Source organism: Ursus maritimus, unplaced genomic scaffold (genome assembly GCF_017311325.1).
Source record: "Ursus maritimus isolate PB19 unplaced genomic scaffold, ASM1731132v1 scaffold_3, whole genome shotgun sequence".
NCBI lineage: Eukaryota > Metazoa > Chordata > Mammalia > Carnivora > Ursidae > Ursus > Ursus maritimus.
The window spans coordinates 5,328,405-5,350,321 of record NW_024425563.1 but is presented as its reverse complement, the minus strand read 5'-3'; the positions used below and the strand labels follow the sequence as shown (position 1 = coordinate 5,350,321).

The following is a 21,917-nucleotide window of genomic DNA, read 5'->3' as shown; positions in this document are numbered from 1 at the left end:
TGCACATACTGAAAAAGCACAAGAGAAAATTTAGAAGGGTTAATACAAAACAAAACTTAATTTCAAAAATGAATAATTATAAAAAAAAAACCCGAGATTGTGAGTCTGGATCAAATAGAAGATTGGCTGAGTACTAAATAATAGAATTTATGGTGTTGAATTTTTTTTTAATCTGTATTTTGTTTTTCGGTTTGTAGCTATTTTTTTTTAAAGTGAAAATTCATGATAACTTACAATGGTCTATCTAACAATGGAAAAAATTACTTATATGATCTTTGAAGTTATGAAATTTAAAGGTAAAGGAGCTAGAACTTATAAAAAATATTTAGTGCCCTTGGAAGGTACTAAATTAAAAGGACATATTTACTGCTGTTATTATATAATTCTTGGTAGGAGCAACAGAAGTTGTTACAACTATTCTGAAATGGCATAACAGTAAATTACTTTGAAACAAAAGACCTACCTCATTTTTTGGGTTTTAAATCTGATTTAATGCAGTCAGCTGAACATTCATTCACTCAAGGTACTCACTTCAAACATTCTTTATGCAAAGCATTGTGCTAGTTGCTGTAGAAATACAGAATAAGTCTGTGAGGTAAGTATTCTTGGCTAGTGTTTCAGCTTTTACCCTTAATTTCTTTACTTTTTCTTCATTACAGGATAAGCTATAATATTTTTTAAAAATAAAGCAGCAGAAGAGTCTATAATATTTACTTGGTAATTTGTTGTTGCAAGTACCAGATACAATCTTAGAGTAGCTATGAAAAAGTCTTTGTATATGTCTTCTGTGGTTTATTATGGGACTCTTTTTTTCAGATGATTTGAAAGGAGAGCTAGAGGAATATGTCCAAAAATATCTCCCTGGAAAAATTAAAGTCATAAGAAACACAAAGCGTGAGGGATTGATTCGAGGAAGGATGATTGGAGCAGCCCACGCTACAGGTATAACTTCCTGCTGCTCTTCTCAGTGGGAGTTGAGTGACAAGGGCTTTGTCCTTGGAGCCTTTCCTGATTGTGCAGGGATCTGTGAAAAGTGATGTCTTAAATGGGCATTGTCAGCAGGAGAGATGAGGCTTGTTCAGTTCGGGAAGGGTTTCTTTATAACTCCACCCTTGTTGTCCCAAAACTCAGATTCCAAGGAGGTGAGCTCTAGAGTCCAAGTTGGTCTGTTTTCGTAGTGGCCCTTACTGTGAATTACTGTTCCTCATGTAGGTCTGTATCTTGTTTACTTATATAAGGAGAAGAGTAAAACAAAATGTAACTGAACTTCTGTAATTTTTTTACTTTAACTTTTAAATTTTTTTTAAAGGTTTATTTATTTGAAAGAGAGTGAGCGAGCGTGCAGGGGGAAGGCGCAGAGGGAGAAGGGAGAGAGAATCTGTAGCCGACTCCGTACTGAGCACAGAGCCTGACGACAGGGTTTAGTCCCATGACCATGAGATCATGACCTGAGCTGAAAACAGGAGTCAGATGGCCCCTCAACAGATTGAGCCACCCAGGTGCCCCTCTAATTTTTATTTATTTATTTATTTATTTGACAGAGAGAGAGAGACACACACACACACACACACACACACACACACAGCCAGCAAGAGGGGGAACACAAGCAGGAGGAGTGGGAGAAGAAGAAGCAGGCTCGCAGCGGAGGAGCCTGATGTGGGGCTCGATCCCAGAACCTGGGATCACGCCCTGGGCCGAAGGCAGACGCTTAACAACTGAGCCAGCCAGGCGCCCCGCCCCACTAATTTTTTAATACAAAGTTTAAAATACGTGTACTCAAACTGTTTGATTTGAATTATGCCAATAATTCTTAAGTTCAAATACATACCTCTGGTGATAATGCATCATGATTTTTTGTTGGATAAATGGACATAATACTGAAAATTGACTTATAGGGCCACCTGGCTGGCTCAGTCAGTAGAGTGTGCGACTCGTGATCTCTGGGGTTGTTAAGTTCAAGCCCCACGCTGGGTGTGGAGATTACTTAAAAAATATAATCTTTAAAAATAAAATATTTAAAAAATAAAAAAATTGATTTATAAAACTATAAAGGTACTTTCTTTAAAATTCTCTCTCAATCCTTCTGATTCCATCAGAGACAAAATTTCCATTACAAATATATCTTTAAAACATTGCCAGCATATATTCATCTCCCCTTTGAAAAAGAAAGAACAGGTGGCGCCTGGGTGGCTCAGTCGGTTAAGCGTCTGCCTTTGGCTCAGGTCATGATCCCAGGGTCCTGGGATTGAGTCCTGTGTAAGCAGGGAGCCTGCTTCTCCCTCTCCCCCTGCCCCTCACCCCTCCTCATGCTTTCTCTTTCTCACTGTCTCTCAAATAAATAAATGAAATCTTAAAAAAAAAAAAACAAACAGGTATCAAATTTAGTCTTTTGCAGAAAATATATCTGGTTAGTCCTCAGTTACATGACATTGAATCCATTGTATTTCTTTTTATGGTTACCTCTGTAAGGTTAGTGATCCTGATTTTTCATTTATGGTCTTGATATAATTTCCCTTTCAAAATAAATTTATTTAAGTTTAATGAATCAGTTTTAAAATATTAGGTATATAATATTGCAGGTAGTGTATGGATATGGCAAAAAACAATCATGAAGGTAATTTGAGAATTACAGAACTTGGGGTGTGGGGGCTTGTAGTGACATCTCCCATCTTCCCTGTCTGCCCCTTGCATCAAGATAAGCAGTCACGAGGGTTTACGGGGGCTGGCACTGCTCTCTCTACCACCCTCCTGTACACCCACTGTCCTACTTGCTGAGGGTAGCCAGGACTTCATTTTTTAGTCTGTCTTCCCTCTTTTCTCTTAAAGCCACAGTGAACTGAAGTAATTCATAAGCATCCGGTCTACAGTCATATGTAGAATGAATTCAAGGCCTCTGATTTTTTCTTTAGAATTCTAGTCAAAGAAGTACATAATGACTTGGCTGAGTTGAGATAAAGAGAAAATCGTGGGGAATGGCAAGATGATGCCATTCAAAATGTACTGTTAAGATACATTATTACTGAAAGTTTATATTTTTCAGATAACCATAGTTATTTAGTTTTTTTCCTTTATGATCTATTGGTCTTTGTTCAAATATAGTTTAGGTTTGTCAGAAGCAATTGAGGGTTGGGGAAGGGGAGGCAAGTGGGAGGATGGGGTAACTGGGTGATGGGCATTAGGAAAGGCACAAGATGTGATGAGCACTGGTGTTATATGCAACTGATGAATCATTGAACACTACATCTGAGACTGATGTACTATATGTTGGCTAATTGAATGTAAGTAAATTTTTAAAAATTAAAAAAAGCAAGCCGGTTTTGGGGAAGTCAGTCTCAGGTTCAGCGTAACCAGGTGTAATCTTACTTCCTTTAGTTAAATCAAAAAAAGTAACATTTTTAGAATTAAGAAAAGCTATGAATACATTTTCTCCTCAAAGGAACCTTGATTAAATTGATTTCACTTCACACTGAATAGTGTATAGGCTGGCGTTTTGCCTTTCTGTATTAAAGGACACCTGGTGAGCTATGCACTGTTTACACCCTTGAAGGTCATGTATAGGCACTGAGCTTACCTGTCACTGTGGAGAACTCTTCTTGCCCGAGGCATTCCTGCTATCATTAGTTGAAGTAGGATGCCTCTTATTAAAGTAGGTACTTTTAAGGAATTCATGTAAAATCTGTATTGACGCATTTCATGGATAAACCTTTAGAACAATAATAATGCTACCTGATGATGAGATTCTAAGTTTCTCAGTTGCTAAGAATCACCATAAAGTTATCAAAGAAATTTGGAACTATCAAAGAAACCAGCACGTCTTACATTTATCAAAAGAAGTTAAAAATGTAGGGTAAAATCATAATGATTTTTATTTTACTAGCTAGAAGGAAAGATATCCCATTGGCTCATGAGAGCCTCTACAGCCAACCAGGTTGGGGAATTAGGAAGGAAAGGCGGAAAATGGAAGAAGAAGAAATGAGCACGTGGCCATTGAGTGGTGACTTCAGAGAAGGGAGCCCGTGTCACCTGCATGGCGAAAGGGGTACATGGAGAGAACTGCTGTGTTGTAGTGATGATTGATAATATGGTCATGTTTCTGAGTCACCAGTGAAAACAATTATGTTCTGTAGCCTCTGTTTATTAAGGCAGGGAAATGTATCCTAAATTTAGAATTTTTTTTAGAGAAGGGGGAGGGGCGGAGGGAGAGGGAGAGAGAATCTCAAGCAGACTCCATGCTGAATGCAGAGCCCAACTCGAGGTGATTCCCAACCCTGAGATCATGACCTGAGGCGAAACCAAGAGTCAGATGCCTAACCAACTGCGCTACCTGGGTGTCCCTAAATTTAGAAATATTTTGATTGCAGTAAGTGTAATAAAAATATCTACACACAAATGGCCACTGTTTTTGCCCCGCACTCCATACCTTTCTGTCCAATTTGGAACAGAATTATTCCTGTGAGGCTTTGAATCTTTTCACTGAGGAGAATCTGAATTTATTTGTACTTGTTTCTCAATCATAGCAGTACACTTGAGGCAGAATTCCTGGCTAAAAGTCCTCTCTTCCTGATTGGCAGTAGAGTAATGGAATAATTACCGGGCTGGAAGGGCGGCGGTTGTATTTCATGCCATGTGAGCGCATCGTCTGACGGAACTGGCAGCCATACCTCAATGGAGTGCTTGCCTCCTCAGGAGAAGTGCTGGTGTTCCTGGACAGCCACTGTGAAGTCAATGTGATGTGGCTGCAGCCCTTGCTGGCTGCCATCCAGCAGGACCAGCGGACCGTGGTGTGCCCTGTCATCGATATCATCAGCGCGGACACGCTCGCCTACAGCTCGTCCCCTGTCGTGCGGGGAGGTTTCAACTGGGGGCTACACTTCAAGTGGGATCTTGTTCCCCTTTCTGAGCTCGGAGGACCAGAAGGAGCTACTGCACCAATAAAGTGAGATTTCTCCTCTAGATTTGAAAAATTCCCATCAGTACTTCTTCAAAAAAGAAAAAATATTTTAAAGAGAATCCCTTCTTTGCAGGGAGCAGAAGTGTTGGCTTAATTTGTCCATTAGAAATTCTTGAGTGCTCACTGAATTTTATATGCTGTGCCAACTCTTAAGAAAAGATTTGTGAATTAGGAATTATTCATGTCCTCAAGGATGGATCACTTAGAAAGGCAGACAAATAAGAGCAGTATCTTGGGATAATTGTTGCATAGGATATGGTCGGAGTACCCCATGTGCTGTGTTTTATGCTGATGATCGTGGTTTATTGCTTTTGTCATTTATTTACCTTCAGTTCTTTGCTAGTATGAGTGGTGCTGTGAAGAACACAGCTATATAAGCCTTTTCTAGAATTAGGATTTTTAGGGTGGATTCCTCCTCATACAGTTACAAGTCACTGTGTAGAAATTGTTTTCAGTTCTCATTCATATTCTCAATATTACAAATCTGCTTATATATTATTTATTTTTTGTTTTAAATTTCTCGTGGATTTCAGAGAGGTTTGTGTGTTTTTACTTTTTAACATTTTTGGATCTATAGTTTTTTTTTTTTTTTTACTTATGACAAAATAGCATATGTGAAAAGTACACATGCATATATATGTATTACGCACGCACACACAATTTAACAAATGGTTATAATATGAACACCTTTGCAGCTACCACCCAGGTCAAGACACAGCACCCAGATGCCTTCCGTACACCTGTTCCTGGTCACGGCCCCTGCCGCTAGAGCTGTCATTACCCTGACCTGCTGATCATTTCCTCGCCTTCCTGTAGTTTTACCATCTCTGCGTGCGTCTCTAAACAATATAGTTCGGTTTTGCCTGTTCTTGGACTTGATATAAAATGAAGCCATTGAACTCATTTTGTCTTGTTGCTTTTACTCAACATTGCTTTAAAAAATTCATCTGTGTTACAGTGTGTGGCTCTACTTTATAGAGCAGTGAGAGAGGATCATGCTCTATTAATATATCATAGCTCATTTATCCAGCTTACTGTTGGCGGGGAGGTTGGGTGGTGTTCAGGTGTGTGTGTTCAGCATCACACATGGTGCTGTCACCAGCACGGTTCTTCCTGCCTCTAGTTGACAAGAGGGAAACCGCCTTGTTGTAGGGCATGCCTCTCTCTACCTTCAGGAGATGATGTTTTCCCAACACCTCGGGTGGCTCTGCAGCTGGCCTGCGGGGACTTGCCAGCTTCCTTTCATCTGACCCAGACTTGGAGGGGAGACCTCGGCCAGTTCCTGGGGTCTGATGCGGTCTGCTGGCCGAGTGGGGCCGTCTTCTGCTCACTCAGGCTTTGTGTGAGAATCTGTTGCAGTTCCTGCTAAGTTCAATGTCAGAACCTGGGTGGGTCACGACCCACCCTCCCCTCTCTCAGGAAAGCAGGGCTATATCCGGGGACTGTCTGTGTTTCTGGTCCCTACAGTCGCATGTCCTGTGATTGGAAGTAGACAGCAGTGCCTCCATTTTGTCTTCTTCACTGTTCGCGGTATTCTCTGTGAGAAGGTGAAGATGGTGGCCCAGCCGCTCCCCGGGTCCCTGTTCGTGCTCCTGCCAGTTCTTGCCTGTTTCACCATCTTCATGGGCGTTGGTTTTCATCGTTTAGTTTTTAAGACTTTTAATCACAAACATGTATTCAGTAACAAAGTAGGACAGAACTTTGGATGAGGAGTGGCTGACTCCCTCTTTGCTCCCTATTCTCAGTCCTCCCCAGAGGCTAATTCTTACCACTATTTTTACTTTGGGTCTTCTGTTTATTGCTTCTTTCCCTCTAGATGAACATATTCTTTTCAATATCAAACTGACTTTAGGTCCTTTCTGTGGGAAAAGTGAAGTTTTTGTTCCTTTATGTCACTGTTGTCTTCTCTCTGGCCTGGCGGTGTAGTGTGGGTGTTTCTGTTGTGGTATTCGTTCACTGTGGTACTTGGAGAAAGCTGCACTCGTGGGCTGTGACAGCACCACCTGACCCTCCTCCTTGTGCGGCAAGGACATTAGCGCCCCTTCCTCCCCCTGCCGCTTTCCCCCACCTTCCTGCCCATTATTCTGTGAGCTCTCTCACTTTTAGGATATCAAGGTTGCCAACTTAAGTTGCATGTTTAGATTTTTTAATTTTTCATCCTTTTTCTTTTCATAATATATGTATTTAAGGTGGTAAACTTTCTTCTAATCATGGCTTTAGCTGCATCCCACGAACTACTATTTCTTGTCATTTATTTTAAAATATTTTCACTGTGGTGGCTTTTCTGACCCATAGGTTATTTAGCAGTACATTATTTCCCAGACATAGGAGGATTTTATAATTATGTATTCCTAGCTTAATTTACACTGTGATCAAAAAATAGTCTGTATGATTTTAATTCTTTGAATATTGGTGAGATTTGCTTTATAGCCAAGCACATGAGTAATTTTTGTAAATGTTCCTTGTGTGCCTGGAAAATTTGTATTTTCTGTGATTGTTAAAAATGGGATTCTAAATCAGTTCAGTGAAGTTTATTATTCATATATTCCATACTTTTAATTCTTTAAAAAAACTCATGGCAGTATAGTTGACATGTAGTGTTACATTAGTTTCAGGTGCACGACAGCAGTTCAGCAGTTCTGCACATTCCATAGTGCGCACCGTGACGGGTGTAGTTACACTTGTTTTTTAATTTCCACCTTGTATCAGTTATTAAATATGGTATATTAAAAGTTTCCCACTACGATTGTGTATTATGTTTCTCCTTGTAGTTCTTTATATATTTTCTTCATATATTTTGAGGCTGTCTTCTATCTTCATAGATGTCTGAAAATTTGGAATTATTATTAAATCTCATGAATGAAACCATTTCTTCTGGACTTTCAGAATAGTAAAACTTTTGCATTATAGTGACATTAATATGGCTATTCTAGCTTTGTTTTAATATTCGCATTGTGTCACTTTCCTTTTGTTGTCAGTCTCTGTGTCCCCTGCAAGGAGCATGTAGTTACTTCTGCAGTATGATTTGTTGTTAAACCAGTGGGAAAAACTTCCTTTTAATTTAGTTGATTATATTATTACTTGTATTTTGTGCTTATGATTACAGTGGTACTGTTTGTATTCTGTCTGTTCTCTGTTCTTTTTTTCCCCTTCCTCTCTTGATTTCTTTTGGTCTTGAGTTTAAATTTTTTATTATTCTGTTCCCAGCTGCCACCCCATTATTAGATGTTATGTGTTCTTAAAACTGTACTTGTAGTGATTACCGCAGAGAATACAGCGTACATTCTTGCAACATAATTTGGTACTTCAAACAATGCAGGGATCTGAGACTGTTCATTCTCCAGTTTATCTCCCCTCGGATTATATTGTTGAAGTGTGTGTCTGTGTGTGTGTGTGTGTGTGTGTGTGTGTGTGTGTTAACCCTACAAGACATTTTTTATGTGGCCATTATTCATCTAGGTTTACCCACATATTTTCCCCTTTATATGTTATTCTTTATTCTCTCTGAATCTACAAACTTCCATCTGGGATTATTTTCATTCTGACTAAAGAAGACATTTTAAATGTATATCCTTTTGCTGGACCTTCTGGTGATTACTTCTCTCTGGCTTTTTGTAAAAATCTTTCTTATACCATTACTTTAAAGTACAGTTTTACTTGATACCCATTTCTAGGTTGGTAAGTAGATTCTTGATATCATGAAAGAACCGCTGGTTTCCTCGGTTTGTGGGGAGAAGCCAGCAACAGTCTTATTTTTGAAGGCAGCCTCTCTCATCGGCTGCTTGAATTTCTTGTCTTTGTCAGAAGGGTTTTTCAGATATGCATGAATTTGGTTTCCTTTTTGATCAGATCTATCTGTCTGCCAGATTTTGCATCTTGTCTTTTATCCTTGCATATATTGAGCAGTTATTTTAAAGTCCCTGCCTAATAACTGTGTTGTCTGAAACCCCTGCACATCTGTTTCTGTTGTAGATTGTTTCTCTTGTTTTTCTTTCATGTGATTTATCTTCCTGATTGACTGGTTATTTATTTGTTTGGTTACTTATTTACTTTTGTTTGGTGGCAGACACTGTCTTGAAAAACTATGGAAACACATTCCTACCTGAGATGGTGTTTTCTCCCTGCACAGGAATTTTGCTTCACTTCTGGCAGGGAGCTTGGGATGCTAGACTCCACCATCGCCTTAACTCAGTTTCAGGAAGTGAGAAGCTGGAAGCTGAGCTTGTCTCTCTTTGAGGACCAGTCTCCTTCAGATTCTCTCATTTAAGTCTCAGTCTTGGCAGCGTTGACCTTATGGGCCAGATACTTCTCTGTTGTGGGTGCTCTCTTGTGCATTTTAGAGTATGTAGTAGCGTGCTTGGCTTCAGCCCATCAGTTGCCAGTGGAACCCCCCCTCCCCTTACCCCATTGTGACAGCTAATTATGTTTCCGGACATTAATGAAATGTTTGCTTGGGGACAGAATCATCCTGTTTGAGAGCCACTGATCTAAGTCAAAGTTTGTCTCATCTCCCCTTGGTAGGCTCTGGAGTCCAGTTTTTATTCCACTGTTCTGTAAGACTGTCAAAAGGAATTAATTGATATCAGGTACATTTCTGATAACAGTGTTATAATTTAAAAAGTACTTTTGATGCTTAGAAAAGTAGCCTTCATTTGCCAGATACGTAGTATATCATTGGCAACCTAGAAAATTCCGTCATGTGGCCCAGCTCATCCCTGATGTTAGGTAAAATGTTTCATACTAGTTAATCTGGTTTTTATTAGTGATATTCCAAAGGTGCACTGAATTTTTTTTAAAACGAAGATGGTAGATAATTGCCCTATAGAATTGGTACAGTAACTATTTCCTTTTCTAGGTCACCTACAATGGCTGGAGGATTGTTTGCCATGAACAGACACTATTTCAATGAACTTGGACAGTACGACAGTGGTATGGATATCTGGGGAGGAGAAAACTTAGAAATATCATTTCGGGTAATTTTTTCATGTTTAATTAACTTTGTGTAGTAGACTATAATATTCATCTACAATCTCATATTTTCTATAAATTCTCTCTGATTATCTTTGTTAATAAATTGTCCTTAATGAATACTGCTTTACCATAATCCTTGATGTGGATAATATCCATTCAAAGTGTGGAAAGTATTTAAGCAGCCTTATTTTATAAGAATTTAAAAGGAAAGTTTGGTATAATTTCAGATGTCTAAATGTGCATTTAATCTGGAGTTTTGTTGTCAGTTTATTAATCTTATTTGCTAATCCTAGACATACATGTTTAGGGTGATTAGATTTCCCTGATTGTTAAGACCATCCTGGTTCACACCTGTTCTCCCAGGAAAATTATTAATAGCTCCCCATTTCACTTTCAGAAGTAGCTAGCAGAATCCTTTGTGTGTGTGTGTGTGTGTGTGTGTGTACAAGTCCCTCCAACCTGAGGAAGGAATTAATCTTTCATAATCAGTCCTTCTCTCCAGCTGCTAATGTTGGAAAGATGGTGCTGTAGGTGGGGTCTGGGACTCAGGGAACTGTGGGGGTGGAAGACAGTCTTTGCAAAGGACAGAACGAGGCAAGGGAAAGAACTCAGACTTCTCCATGCTAGCACATGTCCTCACTCCCCACCTCCCAGCTCCTGGGCCCCACAGCAGAACCCCCATCCACACAATACCACAGTACGTTGTGCACGTGTCATTTGGTATTTTTGCAATGTATTGACCACAATGTTTTTAAAAGGTAGTTTTTCCTACATAATCTTTAGAATTTTAAAGTTGAAAGAATAATAGATATCGTTGGTTCAGTCTTATTTTGGACATAAGGTAATGGAATCCCACAAAAACTAAAATAACCATATAGAGTAACCCAGATGGCCAAGGGCAAAATTTAGACGAGAACTAAGATCTTCTGAATCTTAATCTATAGTTATTCAGTATATTTCATCATTTTTGTATATATACATGTTACAAGAAAGTACCACTAAACTGAGATTAGAGGACCAGCCAGTAAGCATTCTTTGTCCCTAAGTCCTGAGGATTAATCTTGATTAACAAAGATTAATTTCATGAAAATGCATACTTTGACTTCACAGCAGTGTGAGGCAACTATTAATACCTATTTTGCTCCTGACCAGATTTGGATGTGTGGAGGTAGACTCTTCATCATCCCTTGCTCTAGAGTCGGACACATTTTCCGAAAAAGGCGACCATACGGTTCTCCTGAAGGCCAGGACACCATGACCCACAACTCCTTGAGGCTTGCGCACGTTTGGCTGGATGAATATAAGGTGAGATGAAGTGATTCTGTTGGGAACGTCTGCTGGGCTGTTGCTCCTTTGCAGATGGCTCTGTTTCCCTGTCTTTTCACTCTGGCACGCTTCCGTGGGACCTATGCTTTAGGGCCATCCCTTTCTACATTTCTTTTTCCTCTCATTTTTTGTTGTGACCCTTCTTTTAATTTCCAAGTGACCACTCTATAAAAGGAAATACAGCCAACATCAGAAGAAATTCTCTCTTCAGGGTCTTTGTTCCTCTGACTCCCACAGAATGTGGCTCCTTCTCTTTGCTCCTTTCTTCCCCTGTTCAACTCTGCACATGTAGTATTCCTTCCCACTTTGTCTTCTGTTGTGCCCAAATTTGATATTTCCTTTGTAACATCTTTATTGAGGTATAATTCACAAGGCATTTTATCACCCCAAAAAAAGAAACTCCATATCCTTCAGCCATCACCCCCTAATCTCCCACAGCCCTAGACAACTACCAGTCTACCTCCTGACTCTCTAGATTTGCCTATTCTGGACATTTCCTACAAATGGAATCCTACAACACATGGTCTTTTTGTGACCATCTCAGTAAGTATGATGCTTTCAGGTTCATCCATATTGTACCATGTAGCATTACTTCATTCTTTTTTATTGCCAAATAATATTCCATTATGTGAATACACATTTTATCCATTCATGAGTTACGGGAAATGCTGTGTGAATATTTGCCTACAATTAATTTTTTTAAACGAGCATTTGAGTGTCTATACCAGGCTCTGTGTTAGGTTTCGGGAGATGCAGCGACTTCACACTGTGCGGTACTGGGCGTGGAGGTGTGTGCCGTGTGCTGTGGGGAGAACATCACTGTTCGGGGAGCAGAGTGGGGGCTTGTGGTCATGCTCCTGCCGCACTGCAGGTCTCCTCCCTTCTCCCTCTTGTAGACTCTGGGCTCGTTCTCCGTGTTCCTCAGCTTTGAGTCACACGGTCTCCCAGCAGCTCTCAGAAAGTGGTTCACAGACCCACGTCAATCCTTGCCACTCTTTCAGGAGGTTTGCCAGGGCAAAGCTCTTTTCGTAGTCCGGATAACACAGTATCTGCCATTTTCACCATGTTGACTCTGCACTGATGCTGCGAAAGCAGCTGAGTAGTAGGAATAATTGTGTTAAATCTTGATGCGCTCCGAGTGCTGTGAGACGCGCTAAGTGCGCAGAAAGCACCATTCACTGTAGACCGAAATACAGTGCTCGTTTCAGGGGAGAGCGTGTGCCGTTGTTTGAGTTGTGAGCTGAACTGGTCACTTTTCTCCATGGAACACTTTTTATATAAAAGAATGGCTCACAAACCATGGTTATTTATATTTGGATATTTGGCAGACATTCTTAAAAATGAACCAACTGAGCCTCTCACTTCAACTGATAGCATTTGTTGCAAGTGGAAAACTTGCATCCATTCCTTGAGCTTGATGGCTTCCAGTACTTAACTGCTTTTGTGATGAGATTTGGAATATTTATGAATATAACTTTTTATATTATGTAGTGACATTTGTCAGTATTTGGAACTTCACAACCCAGGGAGCAGTATTTTCCAAATGACTAATGCATGATGGTACACGAATCTTGGATGGGTAGAGATCCACTCAAAGAGCAGGATAGAGCAGAAGATTGTAATGCATCGGCACAAAAAGCTCAGTGATATGATTTAAAGGTTAGTTACAGTGTGGAATATGAAAAATAAGAGTTATGGTAAAATATCAAAAAAAGAGGGGTGCCTGGGTGGCTCAGTGGTTAAGTGTCTGACTTCAGCTCAGGTCATGGTCCCAGGGTCCTGGGATCCAGTCCTGCATTGGGCTCCCTGCTCAGCGGGGAATCATCTTCTCCCTTTCCCTCTGCTGCCTCCTGTGCTTGTGTTCTCTCACTTTGTCAAATAAATAATAAAATAAAATCTTTAAAAAATATGTCAAAAAAGAATAGCCATAATCCTCTGAAACTGCTATTAAAATATTCCTTCCAAAAAAAGTTCCGTCCATTTTAAACTATATATTTTCATACACTCATATTTTTAAAAATATATTTAACCAAACAACATAATAGTAACAGGTCGAATGCAGAAATGAGAATTCAGCTGACTTCTTTTTAGCTAGACATTGAAGAGATTTGTGAAACTGTAAAGCAGTGTCACCGTTCTTGTTGTTTGAAGCATGTTTATGCTGATAGGTAATGAGATATTTTTAACGAATTAACAAATGTTCTAACTTTTCATATGGTAAATATCAGTGGATACAACTCACATAAACAGAAGCTTCTGGGAGTCTTCAATAATCCTTGAGATTCCAGAGTCCTGATGGAGTCCGAGAACTGCCAGCCTCAAACGTGGCATGTGTCATCAGTTCTGAGATCACATTTTACGTGTTTTGCCATTTCCGAAATTGGGATGTATCTTAGAATTTAAGATGTCTTTAAAGATTTTATTTATTTATTTGAGAGACAGAGTGATCGAGAGAGAGAAAGGGAAAGAGAGCACACGAGAAGGGGCCAAGGGAGAGGGAGAAGCAGGCTCCCCACTGAGCAGGGAGCCGGACATGGGACTCCATCCCAGGACCCTGGGATCTTGACCTGAGCCGAAGGCAGACGCTTAGCCAGCTGAGCCCACCCAGGCGCCCCTCTTCTTCTTTTCTTTTTAGAGATTTTATTTATTTATTTGAGAGACAGTGATATGGGGGGGGGGTTTAAGATGCCTTCTTGTGAATGATGGACCTGTGTGAAAACTTCATGTTGACATTTTTTGACAACATCAAGAAAACACTGGCATGAAAAATATTTTTGCTGATGATCATTTTAAACAAAAAAGCTATTCTCTTATTTTTCATTTTTCTTTTTAAAATTCAGGAGCAGTATTTTTCCTTAAGACCCGATCTGAGGACCAAAAGCTATGGAAATATCAGTGAGCGTGTTGAATTGAGGAGGAAGTTGGGTTGTAAATCATTTAAATGGTATCTGGATAATATTTACCCAGAGATGCAGATATCTGGGCCCAACGCCAAACCCCAGCAACCCATTTTTATCAATCGAGGGCCAAAACGCCCCAAAGTCCTTCAGCGTGGAAGGGTAAGGAAGTACTGTCATCAAAGTGTTTCATTAAAAGTTGTATGATACAGTTAATGACATTTTAGACTTAAAGTATCATTTTAGTGATAGACTTTAGCTTGCTTCCATTGTTTTGGTGGGACCTTCCTCCACTCAAGTATTAAGACCTTAGAAATGTTAGTATCTTCACTGTTAATAACTGTTAATAACATCCTTCACCTGCCTGCAGTAAAGAGCGCATGACTTCTGTAAGTTACATTCTAGTTTCCAGGAGGGTGGATATCAATGTGAACAGACCACTAAAGGCACTATAAGTGAGTATAAAACTAGTTTGGCAGAGACCAGTCCCAAAAGGAAAACAGAAGGAGAAATGGGGCCGCTCTCTGCTGTTGGGCCAACGCCCTGGGAACTGACTCCAGAGAGCAAGTGACGGTGGCATGGCCTTACGGCTCACACCCGGTGGGCCGCGCGGTCATCTGGGCTGCCCGGAAAACCCATGACCAGCCACGTTTTTCTAGGTGTTCCCTTTTGTTTCTGAAGGAATTTCTTCACAATTCTGTATCATGTTTAAATTTTAGGGTTCCAGTCATAAAATCATACCTTTTTTCTGAATCATTTCTTAGAATTTGCTTTTTGAAAGTGTAGATATTCTGATTGTTGCCCAGTTTTCTCTGCTTTTAAGAAGGCGGCGCTCCTTAGGATCTTTCAGGATGCCAGCTGTTCCTCCGTAGAGCTTTCCCCTTCTTTTTACGAGATGAAAAACAGTCAAGGTGTTTTCTTGTTAAGTAAAAATGCATACCATGGTTTGTCCATCTAGTGGAAATCCTTTCCATTATTCTTGCCTCGCACGTCTCAGCTCTTTCAACACTCCCACTAATCCTTTACCAAACTAGATACTCTCTCTCGCTTTTCTGCATCTCACCTTTGCAGTTCCTAATCGGTGTTCATCCCAGTTCCGCACGTACATTTCATTCGGTTATGTACTCTCTGGTTTGTACCTTTTATTTCCTCCATTTCCTTTTAAGGTTCTTCAGGGCAGAGAGGTTTTAATTTCCTTCCTCCCCTATGGTAGTAGATTAGTAAACCTCTATCTTTAGGTAGAATTTCTACTTGACACTGCTTGCATGTATTGTTCAAATTGCCTATGACCTTGAAGTGTGTTACGATACCCTATGTACTGAAGCTAGAATTAGGAATAAAAACATGCTGATATTTTTATGACCTTTGAAATTCATAGCTTTGGAGTAATATTTTCACATTACCTGGCATTCTAAGGTGTCTTCTGACAAGAGCAATCTCTCCTTTTACAGCTCTATCACCTCCAGACCAACAAGTGTCTGGTGGCCCAGGGCCGTCCAAGTCAGAAAGGAGGCCTGGTGGTGCTTAAGGCGTGTGACTACAGTGACCCAGGTCAGGTGAGTCATGCCTCTGGGCTCAGCCAGTCCTTGGAAAGTGTCCTTCGGGGAAGGGAACTTGCTGGCGGTTCCTGAGGAGAAGGGAAGGGAAGACCTGAAGATTTTAATCTGACTTTCCTTACATGATACGGTTTAAATTGGGAATGACTCTAGAGATCATGGGATACAACTGTTCTTGTCTCCTTTTATACTGCTGTTCGTTAGAAGCATTATTTGTACTCTGCAGTTACCACGCACTGAACGCTCAGTGAATGTCAGAAGCGGCAAGGGGAGTGCGCCGTCCTGGGCAAGCACATTAGCTCTGCGGGAGAGAATTAACAGCTTTCGTAGAGTTTTCTCTGAAATCAAAATCTCTGAGCCTTAGTAGTCCATCAGAAGAAACCACAACAAAGTATCAGTTCATTTCATTCACATAATCTTTTCAATGGTGTTAAAGTAGACCTAAAAATAAGCAAAAAACTTAGTTTGGGACTGTAATTTCAAATGGATTCGTATCTGATAGCGGCAGTCTAATCCCCTGGTTGTGCAGCCTCAAGCCTGTGCAGTGAACACACCGCACAAGGAGGTGATTTTCATTCCTGCTTGAGTGCCGGGGATGGCATCACTCAAGACTAAAGAGGATAGGTCGCGTGTGTCCTCTGAAATTTCACAGAAGACCATTTATTTCTAGGGGAGCTTGCAAAGGATGGAAGATGTCCGCACTGGAAAATAGGATTTAAAAGGAGTTTTGTGCTGTGTCTGAGAGGTATCAGGATCGTGGACACTGTAGTGAACACTTTGGTGGTTTCGGTCACAGTGGGATGAGCTCACTGAGATTTGTTCCAGAAAATGGAAGAAATTTGAGGAGATGGAGTTACACTCCCATTTGTTTGGGATCAAGTAGATTTGTACTAATGCTGTAACCACTAGCCACATGGAGCTCTTTAAATTTAATTACAATGAAATAAATGAACCATTCCCTCAGTCATTCTAGCCACACGTGGCTCTCATGTTGGACAACACAGGTGTAAAACATTAGCATCGTTGCAGAAAGTTCTATTCATAGAATTCTTCACGTTAATGGAGACAGCACACACATATTTTGGGCCTGGAGGTAGAAATACTAGTGAGTAAAATAATTCAGAGACGAAAGTACATTTCCTGTGGATTTAGTGAAGGTGCAGTTTGGAGAGTAAGTTATTCCTGGCACTTGTCCAGTTCAGCCAGTTTTAGGCCTTTGTTCCTGAAAATAATCTGAGAGACCATAGAGAAGACTGGCCTGAAAGATCACATCTAAAGAAAACCCTGCTGCTTGGCCCTCAGATGAAATCATCATCTCAGCCCAAATGCTGTCGTGATCTGGGAGGAGAGTAGAACTTTCCCCAGGATCCTGCACGTCAGCACTGCCCAGCAGATGAGGACGTCTGATGAGGGCAGCCCGTGTGTTTCTGTCCGCAGGAAGCCAGCCCGCAGACCCGGGGGGCCCCTCCAGTGTTGTGCCTTCTGGGGATGGCGAGCACTGTGTGATGGTGAAATCCTAGAACTGGAAAATGTCTACAGTGGTGTGCTCAGTTATTCAGTCAGGTGAAATTCAGTGCACAAAGGTTAACCAGTGTTTCGGTTTCATCCTGGGATCACACTTCATTTTCCTGTGTCTGTTCATTCATTCCATCCTCAGGTAGCTGCGCTGATGCTGCCTGCACGTAACTCAGGTCCGCTGGTCGTTCCCTGCTTTGTGAGACCGCATACCGGGACCCCATTCTTCTTCCACAGACACGTGACTGGGGTGCAGTCTGAATTTCAAAATCTAAGGAGTTTTGATTTTTTATTTTCTTCCTTAGATTTGGATTTACAATGAAGAGCATGAGTTGGTTTTAAATAACCTCCTTTGCCTGGACATGTCAGAAACGCGCTCGTCAGACCCACCACGACTCATGAAGTGCCATGGGTCAGGAGGATCCCAGCAGTGGACCTTCGGGGTGAGGAGCTTGTCGGGGAGGAGGCAGGCGGAGCTAAGGGTGGAGCCTGGCGGGCGCACTCCTAGTTTACCTCGGAGCAGGTGGTTCGGGGCGGGCAGCACCCCTTGAGTAAGTAAAACATCTGAGCTAGTCCGCGCCTCTTCTGGGTTTCTGTAGCCTCTCGTCCACATTCTGGCAGCAGGTTTTTTAAGTTAAAGCAATTAACTGGTATATTTCTCTTGGTACCTGTTTTCCAGAAGAGTAATCGGCTGTACCAGGTGTCAGCTGGACAGTGCCTGAGAGTGGTCGATCCGCTGAGTCACAAAGGCTACGTTGCGATGGCAATCTGTGATGGCTCTTCCTCCCAGCAGTGGCATCTGGAAGGTTAAAGCGGACGCTGTGCCTGGCAGGGTAATTCATCGGCGTTCACCGCCTCTGTAAGGTGTGAGGCTTGGGAAGTTGCTGGTACAAGAAAGTCCCTGAACTGATTTCCTGATTGAGTAGAACCATTTCTGAGAGGATGAGAGAGCAGGTACACTAGAGACTGGAGCACAGAGTGATCATCCGAAAGTGAGGGCATCTGTTTTACCAAGACATTAACATCATTTCTGAGCTGCTAAGGAATTTCTTGCTTATGGTGAGAAACTAGAATACAGTTTTAACTCTGCAGAGGGTCAGGTTTGCACAGAAGGACAAACCCAGGAAATTGACATTTCTGTTCAAACTTTATGCTTTTTAATACCTTTAATAATAGAATGGCATTTGTCTGATCAGGAACTTGTCACGATTTTCTTTTTTAGAAGGACTTCATAGGAAACAAATTTTTTTTACTTCTATTATGTCCTAAATAATTTTAAACAAACTGAATCCATATTACTTTTAACTTCAGAAGGCCTCAGTTATAAGATTATATATTTAAGAGGCAGTTAACTATTATAAATTATTTTGATGAATTATGGTACTATCGACATTCAAATAAAGGGTCCTTTTGATGATTTACGTGGGACTTTTTGTCTGCTCTTCCTGTGTTGGGGTCTCTGATCTGTGCTGTATCACGTGGTGAGCAGGATACCTGGGTTCAGCTGATGAGCCAGTAAGCTAGGTCACAGCACCATTCCGTAGTTTGTGTGAATTTGGTGCTGAAAGTCTGTGAATTTGGATAGTTTCCATAAAGCTGCCTATGAATCATCCAGGTAGCCTTGTTAAATAGGCATCTGGTACAAGGTCAGGATCCCAGAAGACAGAGCTCGGAGATACAAATTTAGATCACCGATTCAGTTTCATTGCGGGTAATCGGTCTGTTCAAATTTTCTACTCCTGCTTCAGTATGTGTTTCTAGGAATTTATCCATTTCTTCTAAGATGTCTAATTTGTTGGCATATAGGCTTTTGTAATCTGTTAGAGTTGTTTGTATTTCTGTGGTATTGGTTGTTATTTCTCCTCTTTCATTAGTGACTTTGTTAATCTGGGTCTCCCCCCCCCCCTCCAATGAGTGTGACTAGAGATTTATCAATTTTGTTGATCTTTTCAAAGAACCAGTTCCTGGTTTCATTGCGCTTTTCTGTTGTGTTTTTTGTTTCCATATCCTTTATTCCTTCCTTTTGCTGGGTTTGGGTTTTGTTCTTCTCTATTTCCTTTCGGTGTAAGGTTAGGTTGTATTGCTATACTTCCCTCTTAGAAGCACTTTTGCTGCATCCCAAGGATTTTGGACTGTTGTGTTTTCGTGTTCATTTGCTTCCATGTAATATTTTATTTCTTCAGTGATTTTTTGGTTGACCCATTCATTTCTTTAGTAGCATGTTATTTACCTTCATGTATTTAAATTAACCTCCATGAAATTGAATCCGTAATCAAAAAAACTCCCAAAAAATGAAAGTCCAAGATGAGACAGCTTCACAGGCAAATTCTACCAAATATTTAAAGAAAGACGAGTTAACACCTATTCTCAAACTTCTTTTATTTATTTCAGAAAAAAAATAGAAGGGAAAGGAGAACTACCAAATTCATTCTGTGAGGCCAGTATCACCATGACACCAAAACCAGACAGACACCACAAAAAGAGAACTAACTATAAGCCAATATCTCTGATGAATGTAGATGCAAAAAATCCTCAACAAAATGTTAGCAAACCCAACCCAACAGTACACTGAAAAATCATACACCATGATCAAGTGGGATGATTTATTCCCGGGATGCAGGGGGTTCAGTATTCACAAAACAACATCATCAGTAAGAGAAAGGATAAAAATCAGAGGATCCTTTCAGTAGACGCAGAAAACAGCATTTGACAAAGTACAACATCCATTCATGATAAAAACCCTCAACAGAGTAGGTCTAGAGGGAACATAGCTTCATAAAGGCCTTATATGAAAAATCCACAGCTAACATCATACTCAGTGGTAAAAAACAGCTTTTCCCGTACGGTCAGGAACAAGACAAGGATGTCCACTCTCACTATTATTCGACATTAGTACTGGAAGTCCTAGCTGCAGCAGTTGGACAACAAAGAAATAAAAGGCATCCCAATTGGTGAGGAAGAAGTAAAACTACTTCCAGATAACACGATACTATATATAGGACACCCAGCAGATTACCAAAAAACCATTAGAACTGATAAATGAATTCAGTAAAGTCATAGGATACGAAGTCAATGTACAGAATCTGTTGCATTCCTATACACTAATAATGAAGCAGCAGAAAGTGAAATTAAGAAAATACCATTTATAATTGCACCCCAAACAATAAAACACCTAGTAATAAACTTAACCAAAGAAGTGGAAGGATATCCCATGCTCGTGGATTGGAAGAACAAATATTGTTAAAATGTCTGCACTACCGAAAGCAACCTACAGATTTAATGCAATCCCTATCAAACTAACAAAAGCATTTTTCACAAAACTAGAACAAACAGTCCTAAAATTTGTATGGAACTATAAAGGACCCCAAAAAGCCAAAACAGTCATGAAAAAGAAAAAACTGGAGGTATCACAATTCCAGATTTCGAGTTGTATTACAAAGTGGTAGTAACTAAAACAATATGGTACTGGCATAAAAACAGACACATAGATCAATGGAACAGAATAGAAAATGTAGAAATAAACCAGTTATATGGTAAATTAATCTTCAACAAAGAAGGAATAAATGTAACAAAGGGGAAAAAGTCTCTTCAACAAATGGTGTTGGGCAAACTGGTTAGCTACGTAAAAGAATGAAATTGGACAACTTTCTTCACAATATACAAAAATAAAGTCAAAGTCGATTAAAGACCTAAATGTGAGACCTAAAACCATAAAAATCCTCGGAAGAGAACACAGGCAGTAATTTCCTTGACATTGGTCATAGTACCATTTTTGCAGATGCAGTCTCCTGAGGCAAGGGAATTAAAAATAAATTATTGGGAGTACATCAAAATAAAAGGCTTCTGCACAGCGAAATAGTAAAACTAAGAAAAAGTACTGAATGGGAGAAGATATTTGGAAATGACATATCCGATAAAGGGTTAGTATCCAAAATCTATAAAGAACACAACATCCAAAAAACAATGCAATTAAAAATGGGCGGAAGACTCAAGAAGACATGCAGATGGCCCACAGACACATGAAAAGATGCCCAGCATCACTCATCATCAATGAAATGCAAATCAAAACTGCGGTGAGACAGAATAGCTAATACCAAAAACACAGGAAACAACAAATGTTGGTGAAGATGTGCTCGTGCACTGTTGGTGGGAATGCAAACTGGTACAGCCACTGTGGAAAACAGTATTGAGGTTCCTCAGAAAATTAAAAATAGAATTAGCGTATGATGCAGTAATTCCACTTCTTGGTTACCAGAGAATACACAAACATTACATTGAAAGGATACGTGTTATCCCCATGTTTACTGCATTATTTACAGTTGCCATACTATGGAAGCAGCCCAGCTGTCCACCAAGAGATGAACAGGTGTGTATGTACACACACTGAATTATTATTCATCCATAAAAAAAGAATGAAATCCTGCCATCTGCAACAACTTATAGAGCTAGAGAATATAATGCTAAGTGAAATAAGTCAGAAAGACAAATATCACATGATCTCACTCATGTGGAATTTAAAAACAAATGAGCAAAGGCCAAAAAAAAAAAAAAAAGACAAACCAAGGAGCAGACTCTTAATACAGAGAACAAACAGGTGGTTATCAGAGAGGAGGTGGGTGGGGGGATGGCTGAAATAGGTGAGGGGGATTAAAGAGTACATTTACCATAATGAAAAAAATAAAAAATACAAATTTAGGAATC

At 40.2% G+C, this 21,917-nt stretch overlaps 1 protein-coding gene across 5 annotated transcripts in view; it reads left to right on the top strand.

Annotated features, from left to right (window-relative positions):
• The window catches only part of GALNT11 (polypeptide N-acetylgalactosaminyltransferase 11), a 52,391-nt gene extending 33,754 nt beyond the window's left edge, over positions 1 to 18,637 (top strand). For all 5 annotated transcript variants that reach the window (XM_040643776.1, XM_040643777.1, XM_008688592.2 and 2 more), the window contains 8 exons: positions 817 to 942; positions 4,687 to 4,936; positions 9,807 to 9,924; positions 11,075 to 11,227; positions 14,089 to 14,307; positions 15,597 to 15,701; positions 17,522 to 17,659; positions 17,896 to 18,637. In XM_040643776.1, the coding sequence (XP_040499710.1) occupies positions 817 to 942; positions 4,687 to 4,936; positions 9,807 to 9,924; positions 11,075 to 11,227; positions 14,089 to 14,307; positions 15,597 to 15,701; positions 17,522 to 17,659; positions 17,896 to 18,027 (1,241 nt within the window). In that variant the 3' untranslated portion in view covers positions 18,028 to 18,637. The remainder of the gene's footprint in view (positions 1 to 816; positions 943 to 4,686; positions 4,937 to 9,806; positions 9,925 to 11,074; positions 11,228 to 14,088; positions 14,308 to 15,596; positions 15,702 to 17,521; positions 17,660 to 17,895) is intronic.
• The last annotated feature ends 3,280 nt before the right edge of the window (positions 18,638 to 21,917 follow it).